The sequence below is a fragment of the Hirundo rustica genome, chromosome 1 (assembly GCF_015227805.2).
Source record: "Hirundo rustica isolate bHirRus1 chromosome 1, bHirRus1.pri.v3, whole genome shotgun sequence".
Taxonomy (NCBI): Eukaryota; Metazoa; Chordata; class Aves; order Passeriformes; family Hirundinidae; genus Hirundo; species Hirundo rustica.
In genome coordinates, this window is record NC_053450.1 from 103,206,561 (window position 1) to 103,227,648 (window position 21,088).

Sequence of the window (21,088 nt, forward strand, 5' to 3'; positions counted from 1 at the left end):
AAGAAAATTAATGGATACAGTGGGAGATGAATCCTGCCATGAGGTTTCACTGCACTGTGTTAGACTGTAAGAACAAGCTAGATGTTTTGTTAGAACTCACCAAGGAGGAACTGAGATGCTGGCAGATAGTACACTGGATGCTGAAGCAGCAAAACCCAAAATCCAGTTCCACCCCTGAAATACTTCAGGGACCCACAGAAAATGGGGAGCAGACTGCCCCTTCACATTGCTAAAAGCTTCAGGTAAAGCTATGCAGCATGTGGTTACTGGTGACAACTCCTAGCATTTTACTCTACAGGCATAGTAAGAGCAGACAAAGAAGCACACTTCTGCCCCTTGGGAGTTCATCTTACTTAGCTGAACAAGGCATGCAGAGTGGCCTTGCTGGCATTCCAGTATCTTTGCATCACTGCAGGGGACCAGAAAGAAATAATTTGAGCCTACAGCTAAGGGCAGCACTGCAGATATGTTGTACTGTGTGAAGAAATTTAAAGTGGAGTGGCAAGAGAATGCTCTTTGCCTTAACTATTAAGCTGCATAATAATGCAATTATGTTGAACAACAGCCTATAAAATATTCAGTGGGTATCTCTTTCACTGATCTGATAAAAATGTGTAAGTTGGGGCTCAGAGCTTCACTCTGACATCTCAAAATTTTCCACTAGGAAACTGATGAAAATTAATACCAAACAACAAGTGCTGTCATTACAGCATTCAGGAAGAAAAAGCAAAAACAAAACATTATAGACTCCTACACAGCAAATCTCTCCTGGGGAAAGGAAAAAAAAAAAAAAATACAACAGAAGACACAGTTGTTTATTCTACACTTTGAATAAAAAGAGCAATTATACCACAAACAAAAAGGCTTCTCTCTACTACAGAGCAAACTAGGATTTAAGAACATACCCTGCAAATCTCCTCCATCGGTCCAACACCAAAGGGCCTCACTGAGGCTTTGTTTCAGGTAATCCACATGCAACAAAGCCAGACTCAAGTTCACCATGAGTCCTCAGCAAAGAGCACGCTAATATCAAAAACTACGTGGATGCTGCCTCAGTTTAGGATTCTGTTATCTGAAGCTTTGAGTTGGGCTTTACAACCAGCAAGACTTTGCATTTAGACAAAGGCTAAGAGAAATTGGAAGTGGATGTGCCTCTTTGGCCTGCTACCACTGGCGGTCCAGTTTAGCCCAAGAGTGACAACATATTAATGCAAATAATATCCAATTTCAACTCCCAACTTCAACTGTTTTTTCCAAGAATTTTAAAGAATTTTAAATTCAGTCTTACCATGGTCTACATATAGAGGTTCCTTTCAGTAAGACAAGGAAGGCTTAAGTTGGTTTCTATTCATGGCTACACATCTTCACACTTCCAAAAAGGCACAGGTCTCTGCACAAGGTCCCTCTGCATCAACCAATAAGGCTGAATAGAACAGGGGAAAGAAAGATTTAAGTCCCATGGAAGTCAAGCCGAAAGAACATCTAAAATGATGAATTTTACCTCTCTGAAGAGGACAAAAATAACAAAGGCACCTCAGTAACTGTATTTTAACTGAACTTTTTAATGGGGATGGGTACAATTAATACATTCTAAGCCAGTTAACGAATTACATTGAATTCTTATTCTTTAGTGAATAAATTAATGGTCAGCTGGCCAAAAAGAACCTCAAGGAAGGAGTAAAGATATTACAAATCCCTTGAAGAGCTCTTCCACTGTTAGTTGCTGTCATCATTGATACACACCCAAAAGTGTATTATTATGATTCTTCTGTTTCTGCAAATGCCTCCACTGCAGTACCTGCAGTATTTCCATTACTAACTCATTTAATGACTTATACTCCATTATCAGATGGGCAGCGCTTTGGTAGAGGTGTGGCAAAAGACTCTTTGCTTTCTGTCAATGCTCGTGGGTGATGGACAAAAACACTGAACCTGACACCTTGGTTTGCCGCTGCCCTCACAAACCCACTATTTGCAGTCATGGTGATGGCTTTTAAAGTGTCTCCTGTTCCAAAAATGGCTAGAGAGCGGCTGTTGATTTTTGAACTAGCCACTAGTCCTAAGGCACGGTCAGAGGGCTGATCTGGCACCACGTTAATTCTTTCAACAAGCAATGCAGCTCGCTCCTTCTCTCCAGGTCCTCCCAGCGTTTCCAAGATGGACTGAAAATCTCTGACAGCAGATTCACAGGCAAAGAGCTCTTTTCCCTCCATGAACTTCTTCAGCTGAGGCAGGACTCTCTCCCTTCTTTCTTGGGCTGCTTGCTCTGTCAGTACTTTTTCTTTGAAGACAAAGTAGCAGCCACCATAGCTCAATGCAGAGACATAGGTTATTAAGGTAGTGATGTCCAGATTAACTCTATTGCAGACATTTACTTTGATCTGGGTAGGGAAAGCAATGCTGGCCACTAAATTCTCACGGTCTACTCTGGTCACCTGCAGGAGTTCAGGGCCTTCTTCATCTGATTCACTGGTGCTGAGATTCTCGTTTTCCGCAGATGGCTCTACTAGTGAGTTCACAGCAACAATGTCTCCTCTCACAGATATTCCCATCTCCTTGAGCCTCTCTGCCATAGGACTGGACACACTGTTGTAGAATGCAAAGATGATGTGAGGATTGCTGTACTCCACTGGCTGCTGACGGCTTGCTTGCAGGAAGTCCTCTGCCTGCTCAATGACACTTTTGTCACCATACTGGCCTCTTCCCAGCCAGATGTTGTGCAGGGCCTCAGCTTTACGACCAATGGCCTTCACCCACGTGTGACCTCCGTTTGCAACAACATCTACCACCAGCGTCTGTTTGTCTCCAAACCTGTCCTCGTAAGCAAAGACATGGAGGACACTGACAACATCCTCCAGGTTCTCTGCTGACTGAATAATGGCTTGGAGGTGGGTAAGGTTTGTACTCTGCAGATGGGATTCTTTAATGGCCACTTTCCCTGCCTCTACCTTGTGTAAGAAATTAAGCTCAGCCTTCAGTTTGCTACATAGCTTTGCCACACCTTCTATTCTTCTTTTCTGGGACTTGGAAAGGGCTTCCGCTCTCTTAATCAAGTCTTCGGCAACAGCAATTCTTTCACAAAGCAGCGACTGCACAGACATGTTGGAAACATTATTCCTGTCAAGTGAGAACAAAGGAGAAGATTGTTATTGCATGGCCAAGAATAAAAACAGTCCAAAGAGCTCTTTCTAACAGCATACACTCCAGCCTTGCAGTAGACTTAAGTGCAACAGCTATTGTAAAGCACAAGCAACTGGATGAGTGATGAGTTAAATTCCTTTCCTTCACCTTTAGGGATCCAAACTACAGCCTCAGAAGATGCCAGTTCTCAACTAGGCAGCACTCAAGTCTACACATAGACCCTGCAAGCTTGTGGTTTCTCCCCACCTGCTATGTAAAAGACCTTCGCTCAGCCAGCCACTGAGAGGAGTGACTGGCTCTCACAGCTCATTTGCAAAAGCTGCCATCCAGAGCAAAATTAGGAATACAGTTAATGCCATAAGCAAATCTTGCCTTTCCCTCTCATCACATCATTAAAAGCTACCCACCATGCTTACACATACCTAGCTTTCAACCTGGAGTGTTCAACTCAGTGCATGAACCCCTCAGAAAGTGATGAAGCACTGGGACAGGTTGCCCAGAGAAGTTGTGGATGCTTCATCCCTGAAGTGGTCAAGGTCATGGTCAGGTTGGATGGGGCTTGGAGCAACCTGGTCTAGTAAAAGGCACCATAGTAAAAGGTGTCCCAGCCCACAGCAGGAGGGTTGGTACTAGATGATCTTTAATGTCCCTTCCAACCCAAACCACTGTATGTTTCTATCACACAGCCTCATGACAGACTATGATTCATAATTCTGGTGTCAGGAGAATCCCCATGCTAAAATTGCTGTTTTCTAATTCTACTAAGAGATTTACTGGGTTGCATCTGATAAACCTATTCTTTCACATCTGTATTACTTTAATAGGCCTTCCTTGAGGAAAGTATGATAGGAATTCCTTTACTGAATATGTCTTTGAAAATGTAGGGTTCATACTACACCAAACAATAGTGTATTTAAGACAGTAACTGCTATGAATAGTAGAATTAATCAAGTTTGACTCCTGACTACAAGCATAAACACTGTAATTCTTCCTATAATTCTTACCTAACCTGCATGTTCAAATAAACTAGTATTAAAGGAGACGATAAATGAAACTCCAACTGAAAAGGAGCAACGGGACACAACCTGCTCCTACAACATGATCTGCCAGTGCAACTCAGTGACCTGCCTTCAAACAGTGGGAACCACCCCGGCCAGCATTAGCTGCTACTGGCCTGGTTCACATCCAGCATGAGCAACATCTCCTCCTGCTTCTTCACGGTCAGGAATCCTGTTGCCTTCCGACACAACTCACTAACTCTCTTCAGGGCCGGAAAAATCAGCCGTGCCACCTCCAAGTCTTTGCCACTGTCACAAGCTTATCTTTGCACGTAACGCAACGAGTACAACCTCACGAATAAGTGGGCACCTCTCCCCACAGGAGCTGTAAATCCTACGCACACACACGCTTCAAGACAGAGCGTAAATCAAGGGCGGCAGTGACAATAAAACCATAGACGCAACTACTTTTCCAGCACAACTGCGCGCCGGCGCAACAATCCACAAGGTCACACACACTTCCTTCACTTCGCCCCAGCGCCCCACCTCCCCTTGGGCGGGGATCGGCGGCGGCCGCCCCTCCCCGGCCCTCTCCTCCCGCCGCTCCGCCATCACGTGTTCGCCGCGCCGGGGAAGCCGCGCCGCCATCTCGGGTGAGGGCACGGCCCCCACAGTGCTCGCCCCAGCCCGGCTCGGCCCCCCGGCCACCCCTCCCGGCTCGGCCCCTCGGCCTCGCCCTCCGCCCACACGGCGACCCCGGCGGAGCAGGCGGATGCGGAACGCCGGCCCTTGTCCCTCCTGTTCTTCCCGTCCCCTACTCTCTGCTGGGACGTGATGTGCTCGGGCCCGCCTCGCCTCTGTTCCGGGGGCTTCCGGACCCGCTCCCTCCCCCAGGGTCGCCGCCTTTCGCCAGCCCCCGCAGCCCGTACTCACAGCCCGGCAGCCACAGCCCTCGCCCGGGGCTGGCGTGGCGTGTCGCGGCTCGGCCCAGCCCGGCACCTCCCCCGGGGCCGCCGGGCGGGGACAGCCGCACCACCCGCCTCGCTCCGCCGGCCCCAGCCCGCCCGGTCTGGCTCTGCTCCCCGGCGTGCCTGCGGGTTTTCGCGAAACCCCTTCAAGGGCGAAATGCATTAAATCAGGTCAGGCGCAATCTCAGAATATTCTGAGTTGTGAGGAACTCACAAGGATGGTTGCGTCCAACTCCTGACGACAGCCCCAAGCGTCACACCGTGTGCCTTAGACGGTTGTCTAAAAACCACTTGAATTGTGTCAGGCTTGGTGCTGGGGAGCCTGTTCCAGTGCCCAAAACACCCTCTGTGTGAAGAACCTTTTTCTAATATCCAGCCTAAACCTCCCCTGACACAGGGGCGAGTCCCTCGGTCCTGTCACTGGTCACCACAGAGAAGAGATCAGTGTCTGCTCCTCCTCTTCCCCTCATGAGGAAGTTGTAACTACAATGAGGTCTTCCTTCAGTCTCCTCCAGTCTGAAGAGACCAAGTGGCCTCAGCTGCTCCTCATACAGCTTCCCCTCAAGGCCCTTCACCATCTTCATTGCCCTCCTTTGGACGCTCTCTAGTAGCTTTGTATCTTTCTTACAGTGTGGTGTCCAAAAAAGCACACAGCATTCAGTGTGAGGCTGCAATAGCACAGAGTAACAGGAACAGGCAGAGACAAATTAGCCTTGGACTTTTATCTTCATTGGAGAAGTAACAGCCCTGGTTCCATGCATGCTGGATCTGTGCACGCTGGGTTTGTTACATCTGGACAACAAAAATGGGCAGTACTAAACCATTCTGTGAATATGTGAGCATGTGTCCCCAATATTTGCCCCAAGTTGCTGGCCTGCCTCCGTGCAGCAGACAGAGCTGTGGTCCCATTCCTCCCTGTGCAGCAAAACTCCCTTAGAGTGTGGGAGAGACTTGGCTTCTGACTGCCGATTCTTGCAGGGAGAGATGATCTCTACTTGTCTGAATGATTTCACAAGATCTGGAAAGCAATAGTAAGCCAAAGCAAGTTGAAAGTGGCTTACTGCACCTGTCTGTCCTTTACTGTGGGTGACAACACACTAGAACAGGCTGCCTGGAGAGGTTGTGGAGCCTTTCTCACTGGAGATATTCAAGAACCATCTAAACACAGTCCTGTGCCCTCTGCTCTAAGATGATCCTGTTTAAGCAGGGAGGTTGGACCCGATGTCAACCTGACCCATTCTGTGATTCTGTGACTTAAAGTAAATACTTCATTAAATAAAGTTACTGTTCTCAGATCCCATTCCCGCTTGTTAAACAAAGCCCATTTCTCACAGATGTTACACTACCCTGAGGACCTTGGAGCAGATACTCTTCCAGGATAAGCAAATCAACATTACATGCTTCAAGTGACAAGTGTCTCTTTTTCTTCCTTCAGATGACTGCATTAGTAGGAACAAGTTAAATGACAGAAAGTTATAATTCATAGTGAACTGAAGTAACCAAGCCTGTAATTTGTCATTTCTCACAAAGGAACAGTGTTTGTCTGTCTTATTGCACCTTGACCCCTTTATGCAGTTTCTACAAAATATTAAAAAAAAAAAAGCTAATCTCATGTAACTAAAGAGTGCATTTCTTGAAAATTACCACAATCACCACATAATTTGGTAGTCCATTGCACTAGTATCACTCACTCATGAAGTGATTTTATTTAAGAAATACATCTTCAAGTTAAAAGTACTATTTCCTTAAATGTTAAAGACTTTAAATGGAAAAATATGTTACTTAGTTCTCTGCAGTTTAAAGATTTCCCTTTAAATAGTAGATAAAATTTAGCTATTATTCTACACATGCAGTTAAAAAAAGAACCTCACATTTGAAACCACACCACCTTCCCCATCAGAGCAGCATAGTATCAAGGTCTATCTGACTACCACTAAGAAAATTACCTAATACTTAAATAAAGCCTGAATTCAAAATATTATGCATATTGTCTCAAAATTATACCAAGTGCTATGAACTCTGATTCACTGCAGGATTCAAGTATTACCAGGGAGATTTGTGACTCAGTTCTTAACGGTATAAAAAGAGTCACACCAGGCTTGGGAAGTGAAAACCACTGGCAGTAGACCATAAAGACCTACTGTGATATGTGACCTAAAGTTAATTCGTGTTAGGTATTGTGATATGTAATATAAAGTTAATTCGCGTTAGGTATTGTGATATGTAATATAAAGTTAATTCGCATTAGGTATTGTGATATGTAATATGTAATATAAAGTTAATTCGCGTTCGGTCTGTAAAACCTAAAATGTATTTGGGGTTAAAAAACCTGAACTGTAAGAGGGGGAAACGAGGGTTGAAAGACAAGGAGGGCCCCTGCCGGGAAAAGCCTCAGGACAACCAGTAACTCAAAGAATGGGAAAGATGATGAGATAGACTGTGTCTCCCCTGGAGATAGACCTGCTAACGACCCAGCGATTAAGAGAAGATAGATACCTTATCTGTTCCGGCCCAGTTTAACATTTCCAAAACTGTCTCCGGACCCAGCAATCAAGACATTGTTTTACTTCGAGAACCTATTCAACCGACCAGAGACCTGAACATGAATACCTAATGAGGCAACCAAGAAGCAAGAGCACTACGGTCACCTTCCACTCTCAGCAAAAGACTGTATAAAAACCAGCGGCTCGGGGCACACTTTGTGAACAGGATAGATATGGAGCGATAGAGTCCGTTTCTGTGTTCACCCAGTGCCGAAACCCGGGGTTCGACGCTGTTCTTTTTAATTGTGGCTGTTAGAGACTGAATTGAAGTCTCAAAATAAAATTCTAAATTTTTGATTTACGAAATTGGGCCTGTTCATTTATTACACCTACTCATATCCTTTAACACAAAACAAGGAGCAATTTACCATGGTTTGAAACTTACTTTGGTTTCAACTGCTCTTCACAGGGTGTTTTTTGCTCATCAGGGTGTTTTTGCGAGTGGAAGGCGACCAGTTTCTATTAGCAGAGACAACTAAACCACTGCAGTCAATTCCTGAAGTACCTACACACATTTTTGCATGTAGAAAACTCTTGAACATTTATACAGCATTAAAAAACTAAGTGTGCATAAATATTCTAAATCAAAGATGCAGCAATATAAAGTTTTCAGTTTCAGATCTGAGTTGTTTTATTTTCTCTAGAATAAGAATCAGAGTACCGCCTGGTTTTCAGATAAAATACTCAAAAAGTGATCTGGCAGAACTCTTAAGGAACCATTTGGTAAGAGTTTTATTTCTGACACTAGGAAATAAAACTTAATTTATGGCATGCTTCAGAAATTCTTATTCACCTGATGATAACATAAACCATCAGAAGACAGACATTGGAAAGCAAAGGTCAATCAGCTTATACACTACTTTCTACACATATTCTGTATGTTCTTCATAGTTATGGCTGGCTGACGTGGGACCTGCCAGGCTGCTCCCCTACATCCTTAGCCTTATGTACTAGTGGACTGACCCAGCTACCACTCTCATTTCATTATCAACATTTTAACAATCAGATTGCTTTAAAAAATATAAAATCTGAAAACAGTAACTTAAATGGCTGCAGACCAGATTATTTCTGCTGAAAAAAAAAAAGGGTATTTATCCTGTGGTAATAAAAGATAATGTAAATATATCTTTTGTGGTAAATGTAGGTTTTTATTACTTGAACAACTCTACATATGTAACAAATTGTTGGGGGTTAGGTTTGTTCCTTTTTATCTTAAAGTATTTTCCCTGTGAGTTATTAGGAAACAAAGTGCTGGTGCTTAGATGGTACTTGATCCACACAGAAGATGTGGCTGGGAGGGAAGAGGATCGCACGAAGTTTGGGGAAGGGAAAAGGACAGGGCTGGGGGAGCTGAGGGTTCTTCCTTGCTCTGGGCATCGGAGAGGATGGTCAGGCTGCGGTTTGCTGCGGGAGAAGCCCACTGTCAACAGAAAGTCCAGTTGGGGGGATTACCATCATCTGCTCGGGTACCTAGGAATTCTGAGCTCCTTTGCGTGCCATGCTATGGAGCTGGGCCAGCCCTGTCCAGCCATCAAGGCTTCTTCAGCACTGCTCACTTTGCCGGCACACCCCCCTGCCTGCCAGGACACCCCACCAGCCCCAGAGTTTTCCACCATTCCAGCTTGGTGCTCTCAGGGTCCCAAGAGACCAGACTGCCCCGGGCTGTGTGAAACAAAGCCCCTCGAGGTTCCTGGTTCTGTTTATTATTAATGCTGTAGTTGTTGTTGTTTGTTTGCCTTGTTACTCTTACTAGTAAAGAACTGTTATTCCTTTCCCCATAGCTCTGCCCAAAAAAGCCCCTTTAATTTTCTAAATTATAATAACTTAGAGGGAGGGGATTGGAATTCCCCATTCCTAGAGAGGCCCCGCCCCTCCCTAGCAGATACCTGTCTTTCAAACCAAGACACCAATGTATTGATATATCCAAAGAATGATATCTGTAAAAGTTATGGTGCACAAATTAAACCTTCCTTTCATTACATCTTTAGAATTATCTTGCGAGTTGGAAAATACTTCAGCACAATTCAAGGGATAAAGTAATTACATTACATACTCTCATTCTGTTTTTTAAATCCCATTGATTTTTATTGATGGTGATAAATGCATTGTTTTCAGTAAGAGTTACTACTTCTACATTTCCTAACAATATTTCAAGATTGAAAAAGTGCAATTTCTAGGGCCAAGAAAATAACTCAAGTAAAACAAGATCTTGCGACACAAAGACCATGAGGGTCAAAAGCAGAGAGCCTCAATCAGATCACAGTAAACACCTGAAATGGAAGACTTTCCTGCCCCTTTGTGAATGAACACGATCTTTTTCACCACATAAAACTATTTCTGAAGATTAATTAACATTTAAACAATATTTCAAAGTGAAAAAATTACCCTGTCATTTAACATTTAATTTTTTTAAAAGAAGGCTGAACGTAAGTTCATTGTGACTGTATCTGAAAAACTATTTCCTCAACAATAAGGATACTGAAACCTAAGCTTCATGTAGATAAACAAGCTAGGATTGAAAAGACACACAGACACCTTCCCCCGAAACAATGGCCTTTGATTTTATTCTTTAGCCTTTTTCAAGCTGTCACTATAACTTTACATTTTGTACAGTATTTTGTGTATCAAGGGAAGAATTATCTTGAACAAGATTCCATGTATTACAATATCAAGGACCGTTGTATTTGCACCCATGATGTTTAAAAAATCTTTCAGACAAACCATGTAGAAATAAGTATGCAAAAACTGCAAAGAAAAACATTTAAGTAGCCAAAATTAAAAAGACCTTTGTGTGAACCACACAGTCTACCTCAGTTTCTACTAGGCTATTGCAGCCAAGTAGTCCTTAACTTCAGTTGGAGTGAGCCTCCTAAAACCAGCTTCATTACAGATGCCAACTTCAATATTGTCTTCTGTCATTTGCCCTTCAAAGCTCTCCTGTTAAAAAAAAATACAGTTCAGTGAATCCTATCAGTGAAGACATAAGAAACTTCTTTCTTAAACACTTTGCTAACCTTTAGTGTTAAGATAGCTGTATGAATGGCATCTTCAAGCTCCAAGTCTTCATTGTACCTGTAAACAGACATTAATTTATTTCAGTGTAGGACAAAAACCTTTACAAATTTTAAATCCTGGAGTCTCTAAAATCCCCAAAACTACTAAAATCTTTCTGCTTCTCATACAAATATTACTTGTAGGCATAGTGGCATTAATAGTCAATGTTATTTTTTGTTTAAAAAAAAAACACCTACTTTTCCTACTGACACTGTATAAACGATTGCTGCAAATATGCTGAATATAACGTTTACTGCACTCAAGTAATTCTACATAAATACAAAAGTTGGAGTTAAAGAAATCAAACTTCCTGTGCACGGGTAAAAAAGTACACTGGAAGCATCATACCTTAAGTATTTTAAAACTTTGTTCTTACAATTTTAAGTGTGCATTTTAAATTGGCTATTTTATACATATGGAACCTGAACAAAACACAGTACCCTTTCAGAGAAATAGCAAATACATTACCTTTTCTCAAGAAATGTTTTCCCATTAACGTAATTTTTTCCCATTGCTGTTGCTTTCCAGGCAAAATACGCTCCCTGTAGAAACAACAATCTATTGATTGAATTGTTTTGTGTAATTTAGTGAAACGCTATATATTCAATTACTTGGTAAGAAAGTACAGAAACAATTATGAAAATACTGAGTGTACTGAGACTACAGGAGACAATTTTAGATCATATTGAAACTAATTTTATATGGGAACATATCCTATAAAAATAAACAACATGTGTATTTTCATCCTCCCGCTACTTTCAAAGATGCATTTAGTAAGTTATTAGCATAGTTTTGATTTGGGGTTCCTTAAACCAAAATAGTACGTTTGCCTTTGAGAAAGTGTACACTCAAATCCTTACTGAAGCTCACCCAACATATTCTTTTTGAAGATAAAGTAATATAAGTAACTTGTCCCAAATCAGCCATCTGATTTATGTTCACTACTACCAAGATACTTAGTCATCGTTTCTATTCCCTCCTCTGGCATGAAGACCATGAGCAGTTCTATGCCTCAATCAAACTGCCTTAAACAAAGCATCTGCATTTTGCTTTTTACACTGGAGCATCAGGTAATTCAAACCACTGCAAGCTGCACTGATCACTCCAGTGACCTCATTTTTTCGTCTGAAGCACTGCACCTCACACATGCATCAAAAGGTAGTTTTTCTGAAGTGCAGTGCAAACCCAGCAAAAAAACTCACTTAAATTAACCACTGTCATTAAATACCAAAGCATGTGTGTTACATTTCACAATGCAACAAGTTTTGGCTTAACTTCCATCCAGTTTGGAGCAGTATAAACAGTTCCATTTCTTTTTTCCTAGTAGCTGTTGCAGAACGCCATTTTTACTGGCGCTACCAACTAGATGGGAAGGTATGAAAAGGGATGCTCTCCCTCAGAAACAGCTGCCATCTCTTAAACAGTACAGGAACATGTAAGCAGAGAATGAGGGAGGCTTGCTCCAGGCACCTACTAAAATGACCCATTTTGACTTCTGAAGTTATCTTTCATTCTAGCTCTTTATTCTTCTCACCACAGAAAGTATTTCATGAGCACATGCAAAGTTTCACATGTTTTATCAGAGCAGCAAAACTTACAAGTGTAAGATACTTACAGATGGATCAGACTGAAATAAATATGGCCGCCCTTCATTCCAGCCACATATTAGCAGTGATACACCAAAGGGACGAACACCACTACAGGCAAACAAAACATAATAAATTATCCAGTGAAAGTCAAAGGTGACCAATTATTTTGGATGAGTTCATTTTCTCCCCAGACCAGGGCTGTAATAAGTATGACTCAACCAACAGAACAAAACCAAAGCGTCTTGCCTTGGCTGACATGTTTGTGTGCAAGATGTGGAAACCCATTCTCACCCATTGCCAGTCAGTGCTCCTCACACTGGCACACTTTCTGTGCACGTTCTCCACTGAAAAACTGCCCTTTCCACAAAAACTCTAATCACTGGGTAGCTGTTGCTCATTACATTTAAACAACACAATCTTTTTAAGCAACTCTGCAATCCTAGCACGTACCCAGACTGTGTGTACTCCTGCATCACAGACGCAATTCTCTGTACTAGCTGAGCTGTTGGAATGGGCTCATGATAAACCAAGTAATACTGCTGGGCCAGCTTCCGAGCTCTGTGTACAAGTACTCTGAAAACAAAGACAAAAGTACTATGTCAAAAAAACTCCAACTAGAACTGAAATTTGTAATAATTAATGTCTATTCAGGAGTTGTACATCTGGCGCAACATCAGTGTAAGAACACAAGACCGTGCTGAGTTATCTTTATCAACTAAGTAATTGTTGAAATATTTAAAGTAAAAGTAAGGTTGAATTACACTGGTTTCATTCTTCAGATGCAAGGTTATTTGACAAGTTAATGAATATATTAAGAAAAACTTCAAATGAATGTCATTTACAGTGCAATACAGTATTATGACATACACTTATAAAGAACCAGCTAATTGCTACCTGTTACGTAAACTTCTTGTAGGAATATGCATCTAAATAGTGATCAAAAAAATGTTTTAATACCTGTAATCTGGACCCATACCACTGTACACTAAACCTATATGTTTGGTAATTGGTTCTACTTTGTGGACACTCCTTTCATCATACAGAATAGATTTCTGCTTCTTCTCAGTTGCCAACACCACTCCATTTGCAGCTGGAAAAAGAACAACAAAAAAATTTAGAAATTAAACTAAAATTAGCAGTCAAAACACAGAACACAGAATAAACTTGTTAAAACTATAAAAACTTTCTTCCTTTTTAAAATCCGTTCAAGCTTACAATCAGGTTAAAGAAAGATACTTTGATGAATACACCCAATAAACACATAGTTTCTTTTTAAAATAACCACACACCTCTCATAATCCCAGAATCTAAAGATTCTGTAAAACATTAATAATTTAGCAATCTATGTAACATTTGTTTTGTATGTTATTTCTATATATAAGGACAGGAACACTCAAAAAAAAAACCCAAAACCAAACATTTGCTTCTACCAGCTGCATGTCTCCAAAATCATCAAAAAAAAGAACTCCACAAAACATTAAACCTATTAAAATATGTGAAAACCCACTGAAAGAACAACAAAATATGTAACCGAAGAAAAAATAAAGAAGGATCCAATACAAAGGACACAGTACATAATCCAAACTAGTTTAGTTCTCTCAAAAAAAATAGCCAAAACCCTAAATCTTGTCAGTAAAGTATTTTCAGGACATACCTTTAATCCCAACTGATGGAGCTCCTGCAGCTACTGCAGCCAAAGCATATTCAATCTGAACAAGCTTTCCAGAAGGACTAAAAAAGAAGATGCAAAATAAAGTTTTCCACTCAGTGGGAAAAATCTTCAGGCTGTGTCATGACTTCCTATTGAAATTACATTGTATGTGTGGTTTCCAAAAGCTTTCAAGACACTGATGCTCACTGCAGAAAGGAACCACCAAAACATAGCTTTGCTTTTTGACTGACAAGCACATGAGGTCAATGGCACAAGACAGCAACAACTCCCATTCCATGCCCAGGTATTCCTGCATTTTGTTTTAACAATCTACGTTGTCCTGGTAATGAATGCAGAATCATCAGAATAGAGCTGCAGGTGTCAAGCAAAATAAAAGTTAACTTGTTCAGAAAGAGGGGGGGGTGGAGGGGTCCATTCTCCATCCCCAGGATAAAGGACACCAGAGACTGCCACTCACTGGACAAGTGATTTTGCAAGTGGATCTATTCCCTAGGCTGTATTTCAGACACTGCTGCTTTAATAGTTGCAGAAGTAAAATGGGGTATTATGTAACTCAGTGCTTAGACGAAGAAAACAAAGCAAGCAATAATCAATCAGTATAGTCATTTATACACTGAGGAAACAAGTATAAGGGTGACAAAGTAGTAATTCTGCCTTTTCCACTATAAAATAGTGGAAATCATTGCAGCCACGTAGTGCTTCTGTAAAATAGAAAAAGTTTGTAACTCCCTTAGGAAACCATTTGTGAAAGCTAATAAAGAATTCAATCTACTTGAGCAGAGCAAGCATGTTGGGCTGCTTCCATCCATTCTTTTCATCCTTTTAGATTGTGAACTGCTTAATTTGTTCAACTGCAACAAGCTTTAGCAATCCCTCTTGCAATTACACAGAGACTCTCCACTGAAATTAAGGGGACACTTCACCACAACCAGCATAAAGGTTCTTGTGCCCAGTTTTACTTTTTTTTCTATATGCAATATAGATCTGAGTACCTTAATACTTGGGGGGGGGGGGGGGGGGGGGAAGAAAAAAGAAAGTCATTTCCTTTACTCTGAATTAATCTTCAATCTAAGTACTAGAGCAAACCTCAACAGACTTCAATACTTCAGACTTCAAACCCCAACCCCACTTCAATAGCATATTCACTCTGTGCATGCCAGCATCCCACATTCAGGCTGTTGGACAACACCAAGGAGAGCTGCTGCAAGGAGAGCAGCAACTGCCAAGTGCAGCAGGAAGGAAGACAAACTATTTAAAAACTCATCTGCTTTACTCATTCCCACATCTGCAAAGTTTGTTCTGAAGCAAGCTCTCAGGACACCATAGCTCAGCTGTCATCACACATCTCCAGTTAGCTCAGAATCACAGAATTATTCCCCAGCCTATGGTGTGTATGTGGTGATCCCGAGTTTGTTAAGCCAAGCACTCCGTGTAAGGCACTACCAGTCTCGAGACAGACCTTAACGTGATCCTACAGCACCTCTGTCTCACAGCAACGAGGAGACACAAGCGGCGTCCGCACTGGAGCCTGAGGTCAGCGATACACACCAGGTGGGACCCACGACCCTCCCCGCGACTCTTCAGGAAGCCTTTGAGCAGCTGCGTGTCCCCCTCGGGCGCCTGACCCCCGCCGCTCTGCCCACGGCCGTCACTCCTATCCACGTCCAGCCCCCCAATGCTCGCAGGCCCGATGACTCTGCAAAGCGCCCCTTCGGTCCTGCCTCGCCACCGCCGGCAGACCACTCCGCTCAGGCTGCGCGGCGTTCTCCCTCCTGCCCGGCAGCCCACCCGCCTCATCCCTCGAGCGCACAACTGCCCCCGCCCAGGCACCTGAAGGTGGTGAGGGAGAAGCTGTAGCCACGCTCCGCCATTTTGGCACCAGCCCCTGCGCTCCCCGCGCCAGCTCCTCGGCGCAGGCGCAGACTCCGCTCCCACTTCCAGCGCGAAGGCACAGCGAGCACGCTGATTGGCGGGATGGTGGCCGGTTGCTGAGCGTGCCGGGATGCGGTTGGCTGAGAGGCGCGCCGTGAGGCATGCTGGGAGTCTGAGTCCTCAATCCGCCCTCCACTGCCCCGCCCTCCTGGTGGCGAGAGCAGTGCTGGGACTTGGAGTCTCGGTCCAGTCTACCTGCAATGTCTTGACCGGCTGAGGGCACTCGGTTTCCCAGAAGGCTCAGGAACAGGAGCGCCTCCCCCGAAGGCTCGCGGGACCGTGTGGGGTTATGGCGGTGCTGGTGCTGCTCCGCTGTCCGCTGACGCGGCTTCGCGCTCTGCTCCAGCGCTGCTGGGGTCGGCTGGAGAGCGGCCTCTGGCCGGGTGTCTTCGCGGGTCAGAGCTCACCCTGGGGTAGGTCCCGGCCTCTTCTCCGCCCAGCTGAAAGAACTGGACGCGTTCTTGTGTCACCGGCCTTAGGAAGGGTTTGGAGTAGATGATCTCAGAGGTCCCTTCCAACACCATCTATTCTGTGATTCTGTGAGAGGACGACATCGGGCCTGAGGAACTCATTTTACCTCTGAAGGGCGGAGGGAGGGAGGGCGCTGGGGCAGGAGGGCGCGGCCCGGGGGTCAGTGAGGGAGCGGGGCGGGGGCGCCGCTCTGGCCTTGCTTCGTGGGTGACGGCAGCATTCGTGTTGTGTTTCCTCGACCGCACGTAAATGGGTCTTGGCCGTAAGGAGTTTCTTTCTCACAGAATCACAGATTATGGTGAGCTGGAAGGGGCACACAAGGATCACCAAATCCAATTCAGCCCTGCACAGGACAGCCCCAAGAGCGTTGTCTAGACTTTTCCTGAACTCTGTCAGGTTTGGAGCTGTGACCACTTCCCTGAGGAGCCTGCTACAGTGCCCAATCACCCTCTGGGGGAAGAACTTTTTCTTAATGTCTGACCTAAACCTCCCTTGACTCAGCTTCATGCCGTTCTCTTGAGCCCTGTCACCACAGCGAAGAGATCAGTGCCTGCCCCTCTGCTTCCCCTAATGGGGAAGTTGTAAACTGTGATGAGATCTCCCCTCAGTCTCCTCCAGGCTGAACAGATGAAATAACCTCAGCTGCTTCTTGTATGGCTTCCCCTCCAGGCACTTCACCATCCTTGTGGACCTCCTTTGAATGCTACATAAGAGCTTTATATCCTTATTCTGTTGTGGTGCCTGAAACTGCACGCAGCATTCAAGGGGAGGTTGCACCAGTACAGAGTAGAGTGGGACAACAAGCACTGTTTTCCTTTCTCCTGCAGGACCAGCACTAGCTGTTCAAGGTCCAGCTCTTGTTCCACAAGGGATAAATGATGCTGGTGAGAGCAGTGCCGAGGCACCAAGCCTTTTGGAGAGCGTTGTGTGGATGGCGGCACCGAAGCACAGGCGCACCATCGAGGTGAACCGCTGCAGGCGGAGGCATCCCACCAAGCTCATAGAAATAAAGGTAAGCAGCAAAGCCCTTGTTTTGAGGAATCATTGCAGAGGGAAGTACTGACTAAAAGCTCTCTGGACTTTGTTTATAAATAAGTAAGCTTAAAAGATCCTGTAATCTTGTAAATCCTTTGTAACAGGTACATTCATCATGTGTGACAGTAGTCTGAGGTTAAATGAACAGTGACACTTGAGGTGCAAACCAACAAAATGTTGGCTGAACAGACAATATAAATGGAAAAGGCTTACTTTTTCTGTGCATCTAATTGAGTTCATGACTTAGATACTGCATCTATAGGCTCTTCTTAGTAGTGAGTATTTGACATAGCAGCGCATAACAGAAAAGTTACGTAGAAGAATACATTTTGAAATGGTAGGTGAATTTCTCTAATATAACAATTTTATTTGTAGTAGTTCTCTGTTTCTTTTTTTGCTGCTCTTCAAATTACAAAATTTCCTGTTTTCCATTGTCATTTTAGAGGAACATAGATGTTTGTCCTGAATGCGGAAACTTGAAGCAGAAACACGTCCTTTGTGGCTATTGTTACGCAAAGGTCAAAGAGGAAACTCGACTGATACGGATGGAAATGCACAAGAAGGAAGGAGGACCATTTAATGCTCCAGCTGTAGAGACTGTTGTCCTTTATGAAGGAGAAAAACCCACAGAAAAAGATGAAGGCAAGCGGATCATTGAAAGAGCCAGGAAGCGTCCATCTTGGTTTGTTCAAAATTGATGCTGTAGAATTAATGGTGGCAAAAGCAATTGCTGCAGAAAGAGAATTCATTATTTTCAAGAGTGTTTTCCTCATTCACTCAGTGTGAACAGAACTCCTCTGTACTTTTGGGAGGCCTGCTTGAATTGTGTCCTGCCATATGATTTTACAGCCTGGTGTTGTTTCTCTACTATGCAGTGGGAAACGCTTCTCAGTGACAGAGCACAGCAGTCAACTGAGAGAATCAGGATTTGCCTCAGATATCTGTGTACCATACCCTGAACAATTTGTATGCTAATGTTCTCTGCTAGTTTTGTAAGTAACATATTTTAAATTCATGGTTCTACAGTAAAATTTGTTAAGTGTCCCAGGGAAATGTGCTTTCTGGTTTAGGCTGCTGCTCTTTTGAAGGAGAAAAAATGTTTAAAAGTAATATTGATTAGAAACAAAGAATATTTGCAATGAAAGATGCAGTTACTTGGTTATTTCCTTTGTGTGGATCTCTCCACAGTGTTGCCATTTGAGATAATGGGTGATAGTCCTAGGTTTGACCAAAATAGTGGTTGTGACATAGTATTTACATTTTTTTTCTGCACTGGATGAAGGTTGAGTGTTCCTTGTTATTGTCAGTATACAAGATAGTTTTCTATCTTAAATGGATGTGGAAAGCCTGTTTCCCCCCCCCAACATACACTTGAGTAAAAAACCAAATTGAAGTGTAACGACTGGAAATCTGTAAATATGACAGGGGTCAAAGCTGTCTCTTTGCAGCTGTTCAGTAGTCTGGGTGGTCAGTATGTGCTTGGAAGACTGCGAACAGCCACGGTACCTTAGGCTTGAGTCCTGGGCAGAGAAGGGGCAGCTCTGCTTCCACTCTCCACTTCAGAGGTACAGTTGCAGCACCTGCCTGGATTTTCATTTTGGTTTTAGCCGCACAGCAGTACCACTGCATTAGGGGTTTAAGTCTGTTTTCAGTTTTTGTTTGGAATTTCAGTATATGCACAGTACTCTTTGGTATTGTGGCTCAGCCACCCTAGTAGCTATTTGCTGCCAAAAAATGCAAACCTGCTCCAACCCCATCACAGAATCACTAGGTTGGAAGAGACCCTCAAGATCATTGAGTCCAACCCATGCCCTAACAGCACCTCAACTAAACCATGGTACCGAGGGCCACATCCAGTCTTTTAAACATCCAGAGATGGTGATTCCACCACCTCCCTCAGGCAGACAATTCCAGTACTTTATCACCCTTTCTGTAAAAAACTTTTTCCTAATATCCAACCTATATTTCCCTTGCTGCAGCTTAAGACTGTGTTCTCTCGTTCTGTCAGTTGCTGCCTGGAGAAAGAGACCAATCCCCAGCTGACTACAACCACCCTTCAGGGAGTTGTAGAGTGTGATAAAGTCACCTCTCAGTCTCCTCCAGGCTAAACAACTCCAGCTCCCTCACTCGTTCCTCACAGGGTTTGTGTTCCAAGTGCCCCACCAGCCTCGTTGTCTCCTCTGGACACGCTCAAGCATCTCAATGTCCTTCCTAAACTGAGGGGCCCAGAACTGGACACAACACTCAAGGTGCAGCCTCACCAGTGCCGAGTACAGGGGAAGAATGACCTCCCTGCTCCTGCTGGCCACACCATTCCTGATACAGGCCAGGATGCCATTGGCCCTCTTGGCCACCTGGGCACACTGCTGGCTCATGTTCAGCTGCTGTCGACCAGTACCCCCAGGTCCCTTTCCTCCTGGGCACTGTCCAGCCACACTGTCCCCAGTCTATAACATTGCAGGGGGTTATTCTGGCCAAAGTGCAGGACTCAGCACTTGGACTTATTAAACTTCATCTTGTTAGACTCTGCCCATACATCCAGCTGTCCCAGATCTCTCTGCAGAGTCATCCTACCTTCCAACAGATTGACACACGCTCCCAGCTTAGTGTCATGTGCAAATTTACTAATGAAGGACTCAATTCCCTCATCCATGTCATCAATAAAAATATTGAACAGAGCTGGCCCCAGCACAGACCCCTGAGGGACACCACTGCTGACTGGCCCCAGCTGGATTCAGCACCGTTCACTCTCTGGACCCAGCCATCCAGCCAGTTCCTAACCCAGCAAAGAGTGCTCCTGTCCAAGCCACGGGCTGCCAGGAGTATTCTCTGGGAGACTGTGTCAAAGGCCATGCTGAAGTCCAAATAGACAACATCCACAGCCCTTCCTGCATCCACCAGGTAGATCACTTGGTCATAAAAGGAGATCAGGTTGGTCAAACACACCCTACCTCTCCTAAACCCATGCTGGCTGGGCCTGAGACCCTGGCCATCCTGTAAATTCTGTGTGATGACACTCAATATAAACTGCTCCATTACCTTACTGGGTACTGAGGTCAGGCTAACTGGCCTATAATTACCAGAATCCTCATTCCCACCCCTTTTGTGAGTAGGCATCACATTGGCCAGCTTCCAGTCATCTGGAACCTCGCCAGTGAGCCAGGACTGTTGGTAAATAATGGAGAGTGGCTTTGCAAGCTCGTCTGCCATCTCCCTCATCACCCTGGGATGGATCCTGTCTGGGCCCATAGATTTATGAACATCCAAGCAGCTCAGCAGTTCTCTGACTGCCTCCTCCTGGATAACAGGGGGACCATTCTGTCCTGACACCATCTGCCAACCCAGGAGGACAGTTGTCCTGAGAACAAGGTGTCTTCCCACTAAAGACTGAGGCAAGGAAGGCATTAAGCACTTCTGCCTTCTCATCTGCAGCTACTAAGTTCCCTCCTGCATCCAGTAGAGAACAAAGGTTGGCCTTACCCTTTCTTTTGCCATTAATGTATTTGTAGAAACATTTTTGTTATCCGTTACAAAAGTTGCCAAATTAAGTCCAAACTGAGCTTTGGCTTCTCTAATATTTTTCCTACATGCCCCAGCAACCCCCTTAAATACTTTCTGAGAGACTTGACCCCTCCTTCCAAAGATGATACATCCCCTTTTTATTCTTACATTCCTTCGAAACCTC

At 44.1% G+C, this 21,088-nt stretch overlaps 3 protein-coding genes across 9 annotated transcripts; 1 reads left to right on the forward strand and 2 right to left on the reverse strand.

Annotated features, from left to right (window-relative positions):
* Window positions 1-1,542: 1,542 nt before the first annotated feature.
* On the reverse strand, window positions 1,543-5,490 carry C1H7orf25 (chromosome 1 C7orf25 homolog). Of its 7 annotated transcripts, none has more exons than XM_040081585.2 (2): window positions 5,322-5,490; window positions 1,543-3,117 (listed from the first exon to the last, which is right to left on the reverse strand). In XM_040081585.2, exon 2 carries the CDS (start codon window positions 3,099-3,101, stop codon window positions 1,833-1,835), a length of 1,269 nt encoding a protein of 422 aa, XP_039937519.1. In that variant the 5' UTR covers window positions 3,102-3,117; window positions 5,322-5,490; the 3' UTR covers window positions 1,543-1,832. The 7 variants fall into 7 exon arrangements, 6 of the variants coding, with proteins under 6 accessions (XP_039937519.1, XP_039937487.1, XP_058279058.1 ...); XM_040081553.1 differs by lacking the exon at window positions 5,322-5,490 and adding an exon at window positions 5,073-5,189; XM_058423075.1 differs by lacking the exon at window positions 5,322-5,490 and adding an exon at window positions 4,958-4,975.
* A 4,696-nt stretch (window positions 5,491-10,186) lies between these two features.
* PSMA2 (proteasome 20S subunit alpha 2) lies at window positions 10,187-15,947 on the reverse strand. Its single transcript, XM_040054538.2, has 8 exons — window positions 15,796-15,947; window positions 13,948-14,024; window positions 13,251-13,383; window positions 12,744-12,866; window positions 12,320-12,401; window positions 11,173-11,246; window positions 10,665-10,722; window positions 10,187-10,587 (listed from the first exon to the last, which is right to left on the reverse strand). Exons 1-8 carry the CDS (start codon window positions 15,834-15,836, stop codon window positions 10,471-10,473), a joined length of 705 nt encoding a protein of 234 aa, XP_039910472.1. The 5' UTR covers window positions 15,837-15,947; the 3' UTR covers window positions 10,187-10,470.
* An 85-nt stretch (window positions 15,948-16,032) lies between these two features.
* Window positions 16,033-18,547, forward strand: MRPL32 (mitochondrial ribosomal protein L32). The gene is made up of 3 exons (XM_040054550.2): window positions 16,033-16,310; window positions 17,196-17,380; window positions 17,847-18,547. The coding sequence occupies exons 1-3, from the start codon at window positions 16,187-16,189 to the stop codon at window positions 18,099-18,101; spliced, it is 564 nt and encodes a 187-aa protein (XP_039910484.1). The 5' UTR covers window positions 16,033-16,186; the 3' UTR covers window positions 18,102-18,547.
* Window positions 18,548-21,088: the final 2,541 nt, after the last annotated feature.

Bases quoted from the DNA above. Each gene is read 5' to 3' on its own strand.
- C1H7orf25 (XM_040081585.2), bottom strand. From the start codon at position 3,101: ATGTCTGTGCAGTCGCTGCTTTGTGAAAGAATTGCTGTTGCCGAAGAC.
- MRPL32 (XM_040054550.2), top strand. From the start codon at position 16,187: ATGGCGGTGCTGGTGCTGCTCCGCTGTCCGCTGACGCGGCTTCGCGCT. The intron at 16,311-17,195 runs GTAGGTCCCGGC...TTTCTCCTGCAG, and splicing joins GGGTCAGAGCTCACCCTGGG to GACCAGCACTAGCTGTTCAA. The intron at 17,381-17,846 runs GTAAGCAGCAAA...TTGTCATTTTAG, and splicing joins CCAAGCTCATAGAAATAAAG to AGGAACATAGATGTTTGTCC.
- PSMA2 (XM_040054538.2), bottom strand. From the start codon at position 15,836: ATGGCGGAGCGTGGCTACAGCTTCTCCCTCACCACCTTCAG. The intron at 13,384-13,947 runs GTATGTCCTGAA...TTCTTTTTCCAG, and splicing joins TCCATCAGTTGGGATTAAAG to CTGCAAATGGAGTGGTGTTG. The intron at 12,402-12,743 runs GTACGTGCTAGG...GTTTGCCTGTAG, and splicing joins CAGGAGTACACACAGTCTGG to TGGTGTTCGTCCCTTTGGTG.